The following is a 20,885-nucleotide window of genomic DNA, read 5'->3' as shown; positions in this document are numbered from 1 at the left end:
GAACAGTCTTTTATAGAATACTTACCATTTGTGGGATAAAACTGCTTTTTTGTACAAAAGAGTTAAGGTATTGTTCCCTTTTCATACAGCTCCTTATGAGGGTGTTTCATTCTGTTCGATACAATTTGTAACAATTGTTAGAGTCATTCACTGAAGGATTCTTCCAGACTGTTTAAAAAGTTTTCAATAAATCCTCACTGACGTAGAAATTCATCTGCAATAGAAATTGTTTTAAATGGAAAGGAGTTTGGGGAACAGGGCCGGGGAAGGGGAGGACTGATTATAAGGTTATTTTTTCTGGAAATAAAAAAACCTCATTTTTGGGCTAGTTGAAAAGGCAAATCAAAGAGTAATGTGTAGTATTGTCAGAAGATGTTTTCTTCCTCTCATTTAAATAGGCTTTCAGACTATTATTTTTACTAATTACAGAGTCTTCTTACTATTAATACAATCTCCATGAAAGTTCAGCTACAAAAAAATTAGCTACATTAAATCAGCATGAGTTGGCTTTGGTTACTTAAAATGAAAATGGGGCAAACTGTGGTTTAAATTGTTAAGCTGCAACAGTTAGTAAAGAAATCACAGTTCTTTCTGGTAAAAAAGCAAATGCAATCAATTACGCTTTTAACCTAAATAACATATATAAATACACACCCTAGATGTGAAAGGTACCATCGATATCAAATATCAGAGGGGTAGCTGTGTTAGTCTGGATCTGTAAAAGCAGCAAAGAGTCCTGTGGCACCTTATAGACTAACAGACATATTGGAGCATGAGCTTTTGCGGGTGGCGGATGCATGGGTATTAACCCATGAAAGCTCATGTTCCAATACGTCTGTTAGTCTATAAGGTGCCACAGGACTCTTTGCTGCTTTTACAGATCCAGACTAACACAGCTACCCCTCTGATATTTGATATCGATGGTACCTTTCACATCTAGGGTGTGTATTTATATATGTTATCGATATCAAAGGCACTCTTGATTATACAGTATATGTATATATATGCAACTATGCACATGTATCAGTATGTACACCCTGAAATATACACTCTGTAAAAGAATATACTTCCTAAGTCATAGCGTTTGAACATTAGATAAAGCAATAAGGTTTAATTCATACACTGAAACTACAGCATGGAAAAATGGTATTACAGCTGTGGCATAGATCTGTTGAAGCAAAGAGACAACACAGAAATTAGGCTAAATCAACTCAGTTCCATAGTAGACAATTTTAGTACTGTTGTTTTGTATATTTCTTTTTTTTCTCAGACCAAAATGTAAGTTTTAGTGCTTGTGATTAGTGCTGGATTGGTAGCCTCTTGAATTTATACTGACAGAACGGACAGCAACAATGCACGCTTTCCCACAGCATGATGACTATGTCTCTCAACAAAGTTGACCTCAAATGCTATGGTGATGCAGGCCATTTAACTATCTAGACTGACAGATCTGGAGATAGAGCATCTTTTCCTCTCCGTACTTATTCAATCACTTTGCTTTGCTAGGACTGCCAGGAATAGTGCTAATTAGTGCTGATAGTGATTTTTCTGATGTAGGTAAGTGTGTGCTAGGTCTGGATTGAAAATACCAACCTCACTTTAGCTATGTCATTAAGCAGCCATTAATAAGAATGATATATGTTTCTGAGGAAAAAAAAAACAGCATAACAATATTGTAAATGGATTCTCCCCAAAATCAGCTGTTAATGTGACAGAACTATGTACCATAAACATGACTATGTTAGCTGTCTCTATCTGACACTACTATGTGGTTTGTACTTTACTTATCTTTGTCTATAAATATTTTTATTGATATGTATTTCAGGCAGTGGAGTGGCAGTGTGATGAAGCTACTAAAAGAGCCTGTTACAGTAAGGGCAAATCAAAGGTAAGTACGTGATAGCTGTGCTGCTTAATCAAAACTTATATTTGGTTGACAAGATATCCAGTAGAGCCATGTACAGGACTAGTCAGTGTACTAACTTCTTCTCTATAAAGTTCTTGTTCTTCTAAAAGTAATGCAAGATTCTTTAGGGTGGCAATACAGCATTTCTTGGAGTGCAGGCAAAGAATATAAACAATAATATTTCAGGAAACAATATTTCAGCTGCTTCCTTCCAGAACCCATCAAAGGCCCTAGAGTGACAATACTCAATTTACTTAGTTTGTGTCACTTTACTTTCTTAGTCCTACAGTATGTGAAATTCAGTGGACTAGATTCTGATCTTACTGGTGTAAATCTAGATTAACTCCTCAGAAGTCCTTCCATAATACACCATTTATCTCTTTGGGTATCAGGCACAATTTTATAAACTTTTCTATTTCTGTGCCACATGACTTGCCCCAAAGATTTATTGACCTTTTGAGAATAATAGTATGAAATTCACTACCTCTGTCGACATAAGACCTGCTACGTTTCTGCTGTCCAAAGCCAGATTCTAGTTTGACCAGCTACATTTTTTTTATGTATACAGCGTACTTAAATGCAGTGCGAAGAAAGAACAGGTCCTGTGGGCATATAAAAAGAATAATTTTTGTGAGTTTTTAGAGGTGCACTTACTAACCAAATTTATTTGTGTGACATTGTGCAGAATCTACTTCACAACTTGAGCATTTTTTTTTATCTGTTGCTGCTTATGTTTGCCAGTTGTGCAGGCACTTGTATCACAATCCTATATATTTACTGTAAATAATTTACATTTTGGAAATGCTAACATTATGAACCTACATTGCTTATTGAAAGAAATGAATCCATATCTGTTTTATAACTTCTATTAAATGTTTTAAACAAACAAAAACAAAATCAAGAAAACCTATCACTAAAGCTAAGCTACTGTTAGTAATACTAAACTAAACTAAGTATAAAACAATACAGCTATCACATCAGGTCAAGTCTCGAATGGAATCAAATAATCAAATTAGTCAAATCATCAGCTGAATATAGCAAATAATCAATCCTTATAAGAGGGATCTCAGAAGGAGGCTCTCTCTTTGATTAGACACCCCAACTAAAAAAAAGTCACCCTAGTTAGTCAAGTCTAACTTGGATCTGGTTAAATATTTTTATACTGAAGACAAATTATTATCTAATACTAAAACCACAACCTCAGAGCCAATTATAAAGCTTCTTCTTTAGATTTCAGTTTCAGTGTGGTGGTTAACCCTTCCCCAATCTCCTCTCCCCGAATTGCATAGAAAAAGACTCTAACAAAACTCTTTGATAAGCAGAAGTTTGAGAAATCTTGTGTACCAAATTTTATGTATGACTGTTTAAGTTGCGGAGGCTTAGCAGCTGTCCCTCCCACTTCAGCTCAGGGGAAGGCCACTCTGCCTCACTACATCTCTGGGGCACCACCCCAAGCAAGGATCAGAGCTTCGGCTTTCAGGCAGGGCAGGGCCAGCAAACAGTCTAGGAGCTTGGGCCCTAGGCAGGGCAGAGCAACCAAGCAGTCTTAAGGCTCAGAGCAGAGCAGAGCAAAGGAACAGTTTTATAGCTCAGGCCCTTCGACAGGGCAAACTAACAGTCTGACCACCCAGCTCTGGCAGATGGCAGGCAGACACAAGCCTCTTGGCCTAAGGTGGGGAGGCTGCCACCCCAGGAGTAGGGTTGGTAGCAGGGGGTAGGGGAACCTGGGCCCACCCTACTTCACCAGGTCTTAGCCCAGGGACCTAACAGTGGCGGAGTGTTCCGCCACTGGGTCAGCGAGGATCCAACCAAAACATGCTGACGTAGAATCAAGCAACAACCCAACTGAGCTGAAGTCTGGTTTCCCTGGGCCACTTCTTACGATCCCCTTGTTGGGTACCTGCATTATTCTTAGCCCTGTGATTAATACACTAGATTATAGGACTTTGGGGGGAATCCTCTTTCCTCCTCCAAAACAAATTTATATAGAAATGGCCACTTTGAGTGTCCACAAACATCTCTACAAATATTTCAGACTCAACCAGTTCCACTGAGATTCCTATATATTGGGTACCTGCATTCCACAGGAGTCCTCTGTTTTCTCAGGATATGCGGCAAGCACCAGACATGGCAGCTCTTCACCTGGGTCAATCTTAGGGTTCAACTCCAGGGCCCTGTAGTGGCCTGGAGAAGTCTGCTCCCTTCCCTTCCCTGACACAGACTCAACTGGGTTGGTGGCTCTGCCTTTTATTCTTCCTGTCCTGCCTCTTGGCTTCCAACGGGAAGGGCGAGTCTGATCTGGCTCCATCCACCAGGGATTACAGAGTGACTCCTCCCTCTCCAGATCAGTGGGAGGCCACTCTGCCTTATTATAAAGTTCCTTAGGACTTTTAAACACAGAATATGAAACACACTTTAATGAATATCTTTGAGACTTCGGTTAGGGCTATTTAAACTGGGGAACTTTTTTTGGTGCCCTCCCTTTATGAACTTGATGGGTGCTCATACACACATGCATTCACACAGCCACACTTCCACACTCTAAAATGAGAGAATAAAAAGTGTGGACTACCTCCCAGCTAAAAGAAGCAAACGACAATATTAGAAAAAGGAAGAATAAGATATGTAAAATAACAAGGGGATTGCAAATACTTCAGTTTTCATGGCCTTCTGGATTGTCACAGAACAGGAGCTGTAATTGCAGTCCTTCAGCTAGATGGAACAACAGTTAGTGGCATCCTTCATGTGCAGGGAGATAGGTCAACAGCTGGTGTAGCCTTGTGTAGATGAATTGGCTTCCTTTTCTCTAAGTCTCTGGTTGACTTTAGGATTTCAGGAATGTGAGTCATCCCTCAGGTAGTTTGCTGACCCAAAAAACCAAGGCTTCTTGCCTTCTATTAATTTCTTATCATTTTTACTCCACTTTGCAGTGCCACCCTTGAAAGCCTCTGGGCAAATCAAGTGTGCAGCCACACAAATTGGTTAGTTATTGTTTAAATTAGATCATTGTTAGCGAGCTTTGATTTTGGGAAAGTCCTGCTTAAGCCACCATTTAAAAAAAAATCATTGCTTTGTATACCACAGAGACTAGGTCCATGACACCCACCCTCCAATAAATAAATAAATAAAATAGAAAATATATAACAGAGGCCACACTTTTTGAACTTGAAAGGCCATGTCCATGTGGAAAAGTCTTGATATGACATTATATAACCAGTTTATGGAAAGTTGACCCCAAATCCTTTAAAGATAATGGATTGAGAAGATCCTAGCAACTACCAGCCTCTTAGCATTCATCCATCAGCAAGATAAAAATAAATTTGAACAGTTTAGGACCAGATGTGATCTCCGACACACACTCAATATTTCACTGCCAAGTTTGAAATGGCTGGGATGACAAACAGCACCTCCAGATTGGACATCCTGGTCCTGGTTTCCTGCCATCTCCAGGTAAATGGGGAACAGCTGCCCTTCATGGAAAAGTTCAAGTATCTAGGGGTCTTGTTCACGAGTGATAGTAAGCGGGAGCGTGAGATTGACTGGAGGATTAGTGCACCGATGACAGTGATACAGATGCTGTACCTATACTTGGTGGTGAAGCGAGAGCTGAGTTCTCAGTCGAAGCTCTCTGTTTACAGGTTGCCCTGCGTCCCCATCCTCACTTATGGTCCTGAACTTTGGATAATGACCAAAAGAATGAGATTGCAGGTACAAGTGGCAGAAATGAGGTTTATTTGGAAGGTGGCTGGGCTTGCTCTCTGAGACAGGGTGAGGGCTCAGCTATTTAGGAGACCCTCGGAGTAGAGCTGGTACTCCTCTGGATTGAGAGGAACCAGCTGAAGTGGTTCAGGCACCTGATAAGGCTGCCCCCTAGGAGGTTTCTGTTGGAACTCTACCGGGCACATCCCACTGAGCAGAGGCCCTGAGGCTGACCCAGGAAAACACTGGAGGGATTGTATCTCCTGACTGGCCTGGGAACACTAGGGAATCCCCCAGGAGGAGCTGGAACCTACTGCAGAGGAAAGGGAGGTCTGGTCCTCCCTACTCTCCATGCTGCCGCTGTGACCCTCACCAGGAAAAGCAGCATAAAGGGAAAAGAAGAAAGATGAGAAGAAGGGCCAGATGTCACCATTCTTCTTATAAACAAGACAATTTACAGTAATCCTCATATTTAGAAACTAGGCCAAAAATCAGACAGTTTATCTTTGTAAGGTTGCATCTTGATAAAGAAGAGATACCTTAAAAACTTCTCAAGATAAAACCCATTAAAATAAAAAAAATTAAAATGTGTAGAAGATCTCTGTTCCTACATACTCTTTTCTCTCACACAGTCTGTTCTTATAAATTAATTTTTTTTAAAAAGCAAATCTACAAAAATATACATTTTATCTGTTTGAGTCATTAAATATGATTAAATTCTTGTGAAGTCAAGATCATGGATATATCCAAGGACCTTATTTCAGTGCTAGAGAAGATTACCTATTTTGTGACACAGCATGACCTTTAACTCTAGTAACCTAGAAGTTCTAGGCTATTTAAGCATTCAAATTAAAATGAGACTTTACATATATTTTTTTAAAGTTGCTGTAGTATGCTCTGTAGGATTATACAGTGCAAAAGTATATCAGTTAGGCTGTACATGCAATTTACTACAATGAGCTTTGCTGTTTCATGAATTTATATGAATTGAATTAAAAAGATAAAGAAAAAACATATGAAATAAATCAAAAGCAGTAGTTACTCAGTAGGCTTCAGGAGCTTAATTCAGCAGGACTCAAGTCAATGCAATTACTTAAATCCAGATGCCAAAACATCTGGATCCAGGGATCCCTTACAAATACTCACTGCCTTAAACATCATCTGAAACATATTCACCACTTCCACTTGTCAATGATTTAAATAGAAAGAAAGTTCATTCACAGAACTGTTTTCCTTGCTAAATTCATGAAAATAATGTTGCTTTGTAGGACTGGCCTACCCTATTCTATTTGGGATTGATTAAAAAATGTATAAACTCACACCCATGGCAAGGAGGTGTAATATTGTGGATGGTAAAGAGGCAGAATTATAATTTATTTGGAAAAAACTTTACTGAATATATAATCTATTAAGAATCATACGTGTAAAATACAGTAACTCCTCACTTAATGTTATAGTTATGTTCTTGAAAAATGTGACTTTATGTGAAACGATGTTAAACTAATCCAATTTCTCCATAAGAATTAATATAAAGGGGGACGGTTAGGTCCCAGGGAATTTTTTTTTCGCCAGACAATAGACATTATATACATATCTAGTATAAGTTTTAAACAATTTTAAACAAACAGTTTAATATTGTACACAGCAATGAATGATTGTGAAGTTTGTTTGAGGTGGTGGAGTAAGAGGGTAGAATATTTCCCAGTGAATGCCTTGCTGCTAAAATGATGAACTAGCACTCGGCTGAGCCCTCAAGGGTTAATACACTGTTATTAATGTAACCTCACACTCTACAAGGCAGCATGGACTGAGGCAGGAGGGAGGAAACACAATGGATGCAGGGCACTAGCTGCAAAACTCTAAAAACTGAACATGATGATGAGCCCACACTACCCAGCTGGAGTGCATCACTCCCTCCTCTGGACAGCACATGCATGGCTGCATCGGTGCTGACTTTCCAGGGTGCTGGGGAGTGCCTGCATGAGTGAAAGAGAGAAACGTGCATTGCCCCTTTAAATACACTGACTCCACTTAAAGTAAGTTGCCCTTTTAAGCAGATCAGCCAGTTCAGGCAGGAAGCAACAGCTTCCAACAAGCTCCCTTCTTTCTGTCCCTCTCTTCTGCTTTGGGGAGAGGGGGTACACAGCAGGGGACAGGAGCAGGGGGACATCCTGATATCGGCACCTCTCTCCCCATCTCCTCCAGGAGGGGCTGCTCTTCCAGAGAATCCTGCAAGTAGTGGACAAAGCAGGCAGCTGCCAAACGATAACATTATAAGGGAGCATTGCGCAACTTTAAACGAGCTTGTTCCCTAATAGATCAGCAACATAACAATGAAACAGCATTAACCAGGACAACGTTAAGTGAGGAGTTACTGTAGAACAAGCTGAGTAATGCGAAGGAGAAATGAAGTATGAGAGCTACCAGATGCCATACGTTGACTGGTTAGACTTTGGGCCCAGCAGACAACTTCAGTCCTGGATCTTCTGTACAAACCCAACAGATAAACCATTAGTAAAATAATAGCTGAGGACTTTCCAACTTACTATATTTTAATAGACTTTGAAATGTCTCTTTAAAGATTTTGAACTTGTGTTTGTGATTCTGGAGAATTACATGTCTCTGATGTACAAAACAAGATTGTGGGGTTGATTTTTTTGTTATTTAGTTTGACGTTAATAATTTGTGTTTATAAGTGTTATATTTGTGGAAAACTAATGAACAATTTATTTAGAAAACACCAAAATAATTAGGGATGGGAGGGAAATAGATTTAACCACTAGTTTAGGTTTTAATAGGCCATTGCCACCCATGCAATTATAACATATTTTCATAGGCATACATAGTATGTTGAGTTTTAAATGAGTTTCCCAAAGAGGCACGGATGCTTTAGTAACTTTTGCAAACCCAGCTACCATAAATGCTTTCATAAATGCTACTGGCAGACATCTCACTTGAGAAGAGAGTGAAAGATAAAGAAAGAAAATGTGCCAAATGAAATGTTAAAAAAAACCCACTTCCTTGTAATAAGTTTCCATGTTGTTTCTGTAAATCACCTCTATCCTTCTCATACCTATGAAAGCATGGTCAGTATCTGTGATTTTAAAAAAAATAACATACAGTTTATGTCATAAGCATAGATACATAATCCTCTAATGAACTATACTCCATTTTCCACATTGTGTGTTGTAAAAATTTGGGATGCACAGAAGTAGACTTCTTTGACTTCAGTAGAAATCTGTTGAATCATCTCAGTCTCTTTCAAACTCTGCTCCTAAATTTGTTAAACAGTTAATTGCTGTACAATAGCAGTTCAAATAATTCATTGGATAGTGCTGAATAGAGGATATGATTTTGAAAGTTTCTTTTGTGAATTATGCTGCTCCTTCTACAGCTATTTTACTTAACATTGTCTCAGATTGCGGAAGATAACCTTGGTTCTGTCTGGGAAATCCCTAAACTGTATTAACTGTTTTTATTTATTTCCCCCTCATTCTGGAAAGAAATAATACAAAACCATTTTAAAAACCCCTAAAACCACTGCCACTGAGCAACCTAATCTTCCTGCTAATTTATAAAGTCTGGAAAAATAGATTTATGCTAATACAGTTTTGTTTCTTGGTTAGAAAATATGTCTGTCAACGCTTAACAAAATAGGTGGAATCTTAAATATAGCTGATTCTGGAAACTGAAATACAATATTCTTAAGTATTCTTTAAAGGTCTAGTCTGCTTCCTTTGAAATCAATGCCAAATCTGTCACTGTCTTCAAGGGCAGAAAGATCAGGTCTTAAATTGGGAGATTTAGATGTGTAAGCAAGGTAGAATTGAGCCTTGAAAAAATTACTTGAAAGAAATAAACGGTAAAATCCTATATCCATTGAAGTCAGTGGCAAATTTCCCATTGACTTTAATTAGTGTGGGATTTCTCCTAAGGGCTGTGCTGGAAGTGAAAAGTAAATTATAATACAAATCTGTACTTGTGAGCTAATGTTACAAATTTCAATTTTCTATGGGTTTATTGCTTCAAACAGTAGTTCCTCTTGTAGTGGTTTGGTGAATTGCTCCTTTTTACTGTCCTTTCTGTCTGTCTTGCCTCTTCTTTTTTTCTTTTTTCATTTTCTTTGTTTTTTCTTCTTCCTTTCTTCCCTTTTCCTCCATCTCAGTGATTCTTTCTTTCTGATCTGACACACAACCTACCATGTCCCACAATCCTTTGCAGTTGAAAAAGACTGGAATTTGTATCACACAATGCACAGTCACCCTGTGGAACTTGTTCCCAAGGGATGTTGTGAAGACCAGAAGTATAACTAGGTTCAAAAAAGAATTAGATGAGTTCATGGAGGAAAGGTCCATCAATAGCTATTAGCCATGATGGTTAGGGATGCAACCCCGTGCTCCGGGTTACTAAACCTCTGACTGCCAGAAGCTGGGACTGGATGACAGGATACGGATCACTGAAAATTGCCCTGTTTTGTTAATTTCCCTGGAAGTATCTGACTCAGGCAGGATATTGGGCTAGATGGACCATTAGTCTGACTTAGTATGGCTATTCTTACAGGTTTTTTTTTTTATTATTGTTTTGTAGGTCATGCATCAAGAAAGCTCAGGGGGATATAGGGGAATTGGTGCTGTTAGGTGCAAGGGGCTTTTCTGAACCAGAAAACTGATATAGTGCCCCTCTGCAAAAGCAAGTTGGTAATCTGCCTTCACATGACTGATAGCCTCTTTACTCTCCAAGTCTCACTTTTATCTCCCCTCAAAAATCCCTTCTGCTTTCCACCTCTCTGTCACCCCCTTCTGTGTTAAATATATTAAACTGGAGGAGGGAAGGAAGGAGGGAGGATGAGTGGCTTTCAAAGGGCCATTTTTGGCTGCAAAAGCATACTTGCTGTGGGGGAAGGAGGGGAGGAGGAGGTAGATTTGGGGTTGTTTCCTCTCGCTGCCCCTCTCCTTTGTCCCAATGGAGCCACATTCCAGTTTAGGAAATATTCTTCAATAATCATTAAAATGCAGCCTTTGCTGTGGAAATATATGGCACTAAAAGAGGTAAAAGTTAATAATATTTTATTTAAAGTTTTTAACCCAAGGAAACCTTCTGAGATGCTTCATTGTATATGTAAGGAATTTAGTGATATAATAGATTACAAGGGAATAAAACAAATACTAGTCTTTATCTAAAAAAGTAACAAAGACCCTCAGGGACCTCTTAAGTAGGCTTGTATTAAATTATGCATAATACTTAAGGGGTTTCACTTTCTAAATTGTTTTGTTCCTAAAAGATTTATGATTCTTAATGTAATATAGCCCTCAAACATTCATCCAGCTTTATCAGCAAGCCAGCTCACAGACATCAGCACTTTGGAGTTAAAAAAGAAGAAAGCCTAAATGGCAATGAAATATGACAAATTGTATTGATCAAAGGGACATATAATAGAAAATATGGTTGGAATGTGTCCTGTAAATAAAAGCATAGGCCTCTGTTTTAGTAGAAGTTGCTTTTGAGGTTTAAAACTAGGAGAATAACAGCCAGCCCATGTCTGAGAGTCGCAGCACAATGCTTGTGATCTAACATGATGGATGAAAGGAAAGGTAACTTTCAGCCTACACTAGCATACTTTGAATTTTATCTTGACAACACTAAACATTTCCCCTGTCCCAAACTAGAAATGTAGTATCCAAATTCAACTCCACAATACAAAACTATATGCTGATATTAAATACTTTTGCTTGGAGTAGTACTAAGTACGTTTTTTTAAAAAGACTTAGGAATGGACCTCAGGAGCATGGTACACAACACAGATTTTCATTCACTCCCATCATACCCTTCTGAAAGAAAGAGTAAGTAGTTTCTATGGTGTTATTAAAGTTGTTAGTTAGTCATTAGTATTGTTAAATTGTTTTACCTTGGCTGGTGGTTTCATTCAATACCCAGTACTGAGGGCTGCATTGGTCACTGGGCTTCAAGCCTGTGTCTGCTGCAGAAAGCCCATGCACGTAAAACAGGAAGGGTTAGCAATTTCTTCTATCAACATCTACCTGACAGCAATATCAGCTTTCCATCCTTACGTGGATAACTGTTTTATATTATCTAATGATATGGTGATCAGATTTTTGAAGTTGTGCTGTCAAATAAGGGAACCTGTTCCCCCCGGGACTTGAACTTAGTCTTATCAAAACTTATGGGACCACTGTTTGAGCGTCTAGCAACGTGCTTCTTATTACACCTTTCTCTGAAGCTGGTATTCCTGTTAGCCATCACTTCCGCCAGAAGGGTGACTGAATGATATGCTCTGACATCTGAACTGTCTGATACAGGTTTTTTTAAAGATAAAGTGTACTTACATTCTCATCCGAATTTTCTCTCTAAACTACTATCAAATTTTCATGTGAACCAGTTGATTTACTTCCTGTATTTTACCCAAAACTGCACACCAACAGAGAGGAGCAAGAGCTACACACATTGGATGTCAAAACGGCATTGCTGTCCTATGTAGATAGAAGTAAACACTTTCAGTAGTCAACCCATCTATTTGTAGCCATAGCTGAGAGAATGAAATAATTTTGTCTTGGATAACTTCCTGTATTCATATTTGTTAGGACCTGATAGGTCTCTCCCCACCAGATAAATTGACAGCACACCCCACAAGATCACAACCAGCCTTCTCAGCATTCCTTGGGCGACTACCTATCCAGGCCATTTGTAGAGCAGCAACTTGGTCCTCTGTTCACATCCCATTATGCCATTACTCAAGAGTTGATGCCAAGTTTAGATGAGTTGCTCTCTGGTCCACATATATGTGAACTCCAATTCCTCCTCCTATATCACTGCATGTCAGTTCCCAAGAGATGTGTTGCACATATCCATATTCCTCCTCCCCTCTGCATCACAGTTATCTGGCAAAAAGGAACTGAGGGGACTCAGTGTCACCTAGGGTTGCCAACTTTCTAATCACACAAAACCGAACACCCCTTTCCTGCGCCTTGACTTAGGCTCCACCCTGGCTCACTCCATCCCCCTCCCTCTATCGATTGCAATCCCCCACCCTCATTCACTTTTACCGGGCTAGGGCAGGGAGTTGGGGTGCGGGAGGGTGTGCGAGCTCCAGCTGGGGTGTGGACTCTGGGGTGTGGCAGGGGATGAGGGGTTTGGGGTTCAGGAGAAGCTGGGGCAGGGTGTTGGAGGAGTGTGGAGTCCAGGAGGAAGTCTGGGTGTGGGAGGGGACTCTGGACTAGGGCAAGAGGTTGGAGTGTAGGAGGGGGTTCAGGGCTGGGGCAGGGGGTTGGGATGTTGGAGGGAGTGCAGGCTCCAGGAGGGCATTTGGATGTGAGAGGGGACTCTGGGCTAGGGCAGGGGGTTGGGGTGCGGGAGAGGGTTTGGGGTACCAGTAGGAGCTGTGGAGCTGGCCCTCAGGATGGTGGCAGCGTGCAGAGCCTCCCTGGCCACCCATGCATCTAGGGGCTGCAGGGACCTGAAAGCCGCTTCTGGGAGCCATGCGGAGCTGGGGTAGGCAGGGAGCCTGCCTTAGCCCTGGGCCCTCACTGCATTGCCAACCAGACTTTTAATGGCCCAATCGGCAGTGCTGACCGGAGCCACCAGGGTCCCTTTTCGACTGGACATTCCAGTTAAAAACAGGTCGCCTGTCAACCCTAGTGTCACCTGGCTCTTTATACCAGTGGCAAGTGGCGCGGAGCAGCAGAGGGTGCTCGAGCCACTCTGATGGGTATCACTGAGGGAAAACATTCTGATAACTGTGTGCAGGGTGCACACACACCAAGAGTGGAATGGACATGTGCAACACATTTTGAAGAAAAACAATTATGAAAAGTCATTAACCATTTTTTCTGTTGTTTAATGTATTAATAAAGTCAGAAGATAGCAGTGCTTTTGATTTCAAACCGCAGTCATATTCACCATTCACAGTCTGGACGGGAAAAGGAAACACAGTATGACCCTTTAGGATTCAGGGCTGACAGCACCCAATCCCAAAATGGTTCCCAGGAAGAAACACCCCTTTCCCTTGTCTCTGCTACAGAGGCTTCTCCGAGACGATCAGGAGTTAAACACACAGTTTTGTCTGGCAGGTAGGCCTTATTAGGAACTGTAGAACCTGCTAGCCTTGCCTGGGTGTGGTTGGGGAGTTCAGATTAGCTAAGAAATCAATAGGTAAATACTTGAGCACAGATGGCTGAGAAAGTCGACTGTTCTTAAAACTGTTCATTTCTTTTGTTATAATTGCTATTGTGTTGAAAATAAAAACAAAACAATGAGTCTGGGACCTGAGAAGAAGGGGTTTGAGGGGGGTTCTTTTATTGGTGTATTCTTCTAACAGACTAAGCCAGGAGTGGCCAACCTGAGCCTGAGAAGGAGCCAGAATTTACCAATGTACATTGCCAAAGAGCCACAGTAATATCAGCAGCTCCTTATCAGCTCCCCCACCCCCAGCACCTCCTGATCAGCTGTTCCCTGGCATGCAGGAGGCTGGGGGTGTGTGTGAGGGCACAATAGGCTTAGGGGAGGAGGTGGGAAGTGGTGGAGTGGGGGCAGGGCCTGTGGCAGAGCTGGGGGTTGAGCAGTGAGCACCCCCTGGCACACTGGAAAGTTGGCACCTGTAGCTCCAGCCCTGGAGTCGGTGCCTATTCAAGGAGCTGCATATTAACATTTGAAGAGCCGCATGTGGCTCCGGAGCCACAGATTGGCGACTCCCTGGACTAAGCCCATAAAGTGGGGAGCACTTTTTAATTTTGTTTGATCATCCACAGGGTCTGGTTACAGAGGGAGATTTTGGTCTTTACTTACAGGGGCCAGGCTTTATGTACAAAAGGAGGCTTTGCTGGTGGAACAGGGAGCTCTGTCTGTGTGCCTGTGACATGCTCTTTCTTTCCACTCACACCACAGAAGCCCTTCTGTGGGACAGCTTTGAGTTTCCACCTCTATGTAGTTGGACAACAGAGAATGAGGCCAGGGAACTGGCTTCACTCCTATAACTTCTCTTCTCCTCCCACACCCTGAAATCCAGTGGAGAAAACAAATTAATTACTTTTACCTGAGACTGCTTCCCTCTTCATTGCCGTGGAACCTGTTTTACTGGAGTAGGGAATATAAGGATTACCAGGGACAACTGGGCAGAAGGACTCATTTGAGTTTCCACTGGAGCTCTGCAGTCCAGGTGGCAGCAGGGAGCCAGTGAGTCCAGTTAGTAAAACACAATGTGCAGGTTAAGAGTGGGCCCAGGGAAAACCATATTTTTCCTCCTGCCACAATGGAAGAATGTAGTGTAAGGGAGAGTGAGGCTCAAAAATATTTTGCCCAGAGAACAGGCCATCCTCAGGCATGCCACTGAAGAATGGATTTACACTCTGTTGAGGAACTCCGTTGGTTATTGGATTATGGCTACTGAGATGCTACCTTATTTGCAGAAAAAGAACCTGCATAGAATTTTGCCTCCAGACTTTATTGATAATTGTCACACTGAGCTTTGTTAGAAGCCAAGGAGGGAAAAGAGTTGGAGAGTAAAATATACAAGGGCATTATCATATATGGCAGTTTAATGCACACTTGGCTTCAGAAAGCTGAGAGTAGTTACTTAAACTTCATAGAGTTACCCACCTTAAACTGCTTAAAAGAACTAATGGATCAAGGAGTGAGCCAAATAAAACGTCATTATGGCCCGCATGTGTTAGCATTTTATAAGCTCCATAGAAGTCTACATGGTTAAAAGGTACTAAATCTGGCTATTCAGGTCGGCACCTGCAGCAGGGATTGTTGTAAAGCAAGGAAATAAATATGAGAGATTAAGGAGAAATAGAGCAAAAGATTAAAAATAACCTGCAATGGATTCATTTTTCATTTAATTATTTAAGGCTCTAAGGGCTCAGTGCATGAGTGTCTGGGCTCTTCACAAAAGTATTTAAAAACATAAAAATCAAATATAGACATAGCTGAAATAGTAATCTAAAACAATGGATTTGCTACAAAGAAATAAATATCTGCAACCAGATTGCCCTCATATTGTCAAGTTGGTATGAAAATGAAGTAAAAAACCTGGCCAGATAATAGTTAAAACCTTGGCATAAATTTTGTTAGTCTGCTTTATATTTTTGTAAAATCAGAGAATGCTGTGTAAATAAATTGCTTTTTTTTCCCGAAGATTTTTTTATAAGGAAGCAGGAAAGCAAAATAGTGGGTAAAAACTCAGTTGCAGAATAGATCTATGTGAAATAAACCCACTCAAACAAAACTGTTCTTGAAATCTGATGCCATTTCATACAGCAAGCCATTGTAGTCCCCAGACTCCTGAATTTGAACATCCAAGTGACCCCGTATAGTTAAGTTTGTCTCTGAATCCTCCAAACTGACTCTGGAAGGTTCACATGACTCTATAACATAATAGTTTTTCCAATTTTTTTTAGATGTTGCTATTTTAAAAAATATGGGTAAAATAGCTAATTGTAAAGAAAGTGTGCCTTGGTTCATCAAAAGAGAATGTGTTTTTTTATTCTCTCCCAAAGTGTGTTTTTCTTTTAAATATTGGTTAATTTAAATGTGATTCCTTATAAAAATTGCACCCGGATGAATTTGAGCCAGCGTCAAATCTACTTTGACTGCAGAGTGGGCTTACACAAGGCATGAATTTGACCCAATATCTTTTGCTTACCATATTGTATTATATGAATCATTGAAAAGTTGGCACAGGGATTGAGAGCAGAAAAGGAAAGAATCTTGCAAATGTTAAGAATATCAGTGTTGAAAATGAACATTATTCTTCTTGAACACTGAGTAGGTGCTCAGTGTACAACTAATTTTATCTGAGAGCTATTTCAGCAGGCTACGGAGGATGAAGAGGAGAGGTGAACAGGTCTGATGGGTTGTAATATCATAGCCCACTTGTTTTTCCTACACTTACATTCCAAGGCTTGCTGGGATAGCAAAAGATGAAAAATCTCCTATTGTTTCTGTACATACCACTTTTTCTAACATACCCCATCAAAAGAAACAAAGATGGCATTCCATTTACTCTGATTAAAAAACAAAATCTGCAGTAAGGGAAGTGTCCAAAGCTTTAACCATCACTTTTAATTGCTGAAAAGGACCAATAGTTCTGTCAAACTGCTCTGTAGTTTATTGATATTCCTGACTTCTGTTTGGTTCAAAGAATATTTAAAAAAAAATAGTTTTGGTGAATTTAAGTTAAAGGCATTGTGTGAGGTTTTGGAACTCAGTCTGAATTTTTTAAAACTTTATTTTTATTGTTTTTATATAAAAAACAGACACATAACAAAACAAAACATATAAATACATGCACCAGATGGAAATAAATAACAAAATTCAATGTTCATTATTTGTAAAAGCTGGAAAACAACCAAACAAAAACAAACTAAACAAAACCCTGAACCTGTATAGGTCATCAGTCATTGAAGTGACTAAATAGATAAATAAGTGGGAATATAACCTATGAGTCATAACCTGAGTATTGGGGACTAATATATACTAAACTGCAAACGTATGCAATAGTTTCATGTGTGAGAAGAGATCCTCATATTTTTCTAAGCTTTTCTATTAGACAGAGTCATATTTTCCATAAATGCAGAAGTACAGAGCTCACTAAACCAGTTAGTGTATCAAGGAAGAATTGCAGATTTCCATTTCCTCAAAATAACTCTTTTGGCCACTAAAATAATCACTGCAATCAATTTCTTAATGTTAACTGGTAATACCAACTCATCTAGAACCCTTAAAATACACACGCTTGGAGAAGGAAAGACAGCAACACCTGAAGTTTCTGAATATGATGTTCCAGAACACATGCATCATTTGACAAGAATAGGGGACGTGTGAAAGGTTGACCTGAAGCTCTTTGGCAACACACAGTGAACACTGGAGATGCAGTCTTGCCTTAAGCAAACATTCTGGAATCCAAAGGTATCTGTTTAATACCTTGTTCTGGAAAAATCACAAGGATAAAACTTGAAGTATCTTTCACATTAAGCCAGATATCCTCCCAGGTTTCTGTTGTGGTAGTAAGGCTAAGTTCTTTTCCTCATTTGTCTTTGAGACCGAGGTTGAGATGGCACTATGAACCATTAAGCAACCTATAAGTAATTTTTACAAGGAGACTTTTGATTCCATATTTATTTACATGTTTTTCTAGAGAGAGTTGCAACAGATCAGTTGTCCTTTATCCTTGCACGAATCCTTGAACATTTCCGCTGAAAGAAGGAACTGTGAGACACCGGTAGCTGATATTTTAGACTTGTAAATGAAGGCTAGTCTATCATCTTGTATTATATCTCTAATTTTTGTTAATCCTTTTTCTATCCAAACTATCTTAAGCATGGAGTTGGCCTTGATCGTGACACATGGGGTATCTCATAGTGGTACAGAAAGAGAGTTGGTAAGATTGGATGCTGTAATCGTCTTAATGCGTTGTAGGATGCCCCATGTAGATGCAAAGACTGGATTTTTCCTTAAGGGTGTGGGTAGCCTCTTAAGATATATAAAAGAATGGCATAGCTAAGGTTTTTTTTGTTTGTTTTTCTCCCCCCAATATCAAACCAGGCCAGTACATATACAGAGCAGCTGGAGGGGAACCATCTTACAAAAGGACACATTTGGAATACTAGATAATATAGATACAATTCTGGCAACCCCATACTTCCAGTTGCCCAGGATTTTTTAAGGGTCTCATGTGACAAACAAGGATGTTTTATATCCCATAGAAATTGCATGATAGTCCTATTTATTCAAGCAAAAAGCAAGAGAAAGGCGTGGAAAGGCAGTAGGCTAATAATATACGTCAATCTTGAGCAGATATTAATTTTGGCTAGGCTATTTCTCTTCTCCCTAGTAAGGATAGAGGGAGGAGATGCCAGCTCCCTATATCCATGGAAATTTCTTTAAATATATAGCCCATGTTTATAGATACAAAATTGGGAAGATTAGGACAAATGTTAATATGTACATAAGTTATTTCCTTGCATATTTGAAATGGAAAATGCTTAAACTGAGAATAATCTGGCCTTTTTGTGTATATCCATTGCCTGTGATTTATTCCAGTCAATGCAAAAACAAGAGATTTTTCCAAGATATCAACTATATTTAAGGCTGCAAGTCTGTCATGGATTCTGTGACTTTCTGGAACCTCCATGACTTCTACAGCAGCTGGTGCAGCCGGCTCCAGCCCCTGGGCCAGCCGCACCGGCTGCTGTTGGGCCAGTCTTGGGACGCAGCACCCCCATCCCGCCCAGCAGCAGAAGCGTGGGTCCCGGGCCACCACCTCCCCCACACCCAAGCAGCACTGGCAGAGGTCCCAGGCTGCGCACTGCCACCTGGCCCTGCCTCCCCAGCACTGGCAGGGGTTCTGGCCTGTGCACTGCCATCCAGCCTCCCCAGCACCCGTGCAGGCCGCGCGCCGCCACACTCCCCCCACAGCACCTTTGGGGGTCCTGAGCCATGTACGACCAACCGCCCCAAGAACCCTTGGTGCATCTGGGCCGTAAGCCATCACCTCTAGCACCCTCAGCACCCCTGGGCTGCACACCGTCTCCCCTAGCACCCAAGATTTAGTCAGGGGTATATAGTACAAGTCATGCACAGGTCACAGGCCATGAATTTTTGTTTACTGTCTGTGACCTGTCTATGACTTTTACTAAAAATACCCATGACTAAAACATAGCCTTAACTATATTCAACAATGATAGGATTGATGAGTGTGGATTCTTCAATAGCACAAAAAAGTTATCAGCATACAAACTGAGTTTGTATTCTTTCCTGTTTATAGTCACACCTTCAATGCCTGCGTGCTGATGTATGTACAATTCCAGTGGTTCAAGAGAGACATTAAAAAGGAGGGACAAAGAAGGGACAGCCCTATAATGTCCCTCTTTTTAATTGAAATGTGGGCGAAATAATTTCATTAGTTGATAGTGAAGCAAGGGAAGAGTTGTATAATACGCTGACCCAATTCAGGAATATTTGTCCAAATCCAAAGGGTTTTTTAGGAGAGCCATTAGATAAATCCATTCAATTTATCAAAAGCTTTCTCTGTGTTAGAAGTAAATCTGTAGAGGGAACATCTGACATCTGAGCTTGCTGGATCAAGTGAGTGATTTTTTTTTGTATTATCAGCAGCCAATTTTCCTTTAATGAAACTAGCCTGATCTTTGTGTATTATTAATGGGACGACGGCATTCAGTCGTGTCACAAAATTTTTGCAATACAGCTATGGGGCGAAAGTCACCACAGTTGCAACCACCTTTATTCTTCTTTAATATTAAAGTAATTAAATCAGTTCTCATACCACGAGATATGGTTCCATTTTGGAATGTTTCAGTGAAGATCTTTGAAAGAATAGAAGATAGCCGATTATAATTTAAAACAAAAAAAAAAATCTGCCAGAAAGCCATCTGTCCCAGGGGCCTTGCCGGAATTCATATTTGTATAGCCTGTTTGATCTGTTGTGTTGTGATAGCTTTGTCCATAAACAACACTTGTTCTGAAGTTGAGGTATTAAAAGGCAGAGCTTCAATGAAATGATAAAACTTATCAGAATCAAATTAGTTGGTTTATATAAAGCTTGATAGAATTGTTTAAATTCCCTATATCTTTTGGGTCAAGGATGAGGAATAAGGAAGAAATGTTACTGTTGCCTAGTTCCATCTTAAGTCTTCTGTAAAGCAGTTTACCTGCTTTTTCTCCCCATTCATATCTTTGTTTGATCCTGTGGAATTCAAATTTGACTTGGCTGGATAAGCATTTGTTTTATTTATTTTGCATTGATTAGATAACATAAGAGGTTTTCATTATTTTGGTCATTCTTGTGCATTGTCTGCAATTCATCTATTTCTTTGTCCAGAGAGCCTTGATTTTTTCACTCTTCTTTTGGGAATCATGCTTTATGCATTCTCCTCTCACATAGCTTTCAGAGGGTCCCAAAAGATGGTATCTGAGGTTAACTGAGTGCTTATTTTCTTGTATGAAGTTAGAGATCACTGAATCAACTGTGGAGCAAAACTTTGCATCTTTTATTAGCAGAGTGTTCAGCTTATACTTAGAAGATTTTAATTATGTGTAACTAGTGTCTATGGTAAGTATAATTGGAGCATGATCTGAAATTAATATATTATCAATAGCTACTTCTAGCTATGTGGGAATCAGTTCTGAAGACACAAGAAAAGAGTCAATTCTAGAGTAAGGTGAATGTACCGAAGAGAACTATGTATAGCCATGTTCCTTGGGATGTGTCACTCTCCATATATATTTTGTATCAAGTTCATACATT

The 20,885-nt window shown here is 40.1% G+C and overlaps 1 protein-coding gene across 1 annotated transcript in view; it reads left to right on the top strand.

Annotated features, from left to right (window-relative positions):
• SEMA5A (semaphorin 5A) overlaps window positions 1-20,885 on the top strand; it is a 630,546-nt gene that overhangs the window by 331,119 nt on the left and 278,542 nt on the right. The window contains exon 5 of the mRNA XM_050938145.1: window positions 1,826-1,888. Within this exon, the coding sequence (XP_050794102.1) occupies window positions 1,826-1,888 (63 nt within the window). The remainder of the gene's footprint in view (window positions 1-1,825; window positions 1,889-20,885) is intronic.

The sequence above is a fragment of the Gopherus flavomarginatus genome, chromosome 2, assembly GCF_025201925.1.
Source record: "Gopherus flavomarginatus isolate rGopFla2 chromosome 2, rGopFla2.mat.asm, whole genome shotgun sequence".
In the NCBI taxonomy this organism is placed as follows: domain Eukaryota; kingdom Metazoa; phylum Chordata; order Testudines; family Testudinidae; genus Gopherus; species Gopherus flavomarginatus.
Note: the sequence above shows the minus strand (reverse complement) of the source record. Positions and strands in the feature narration are given on the sequence as shown.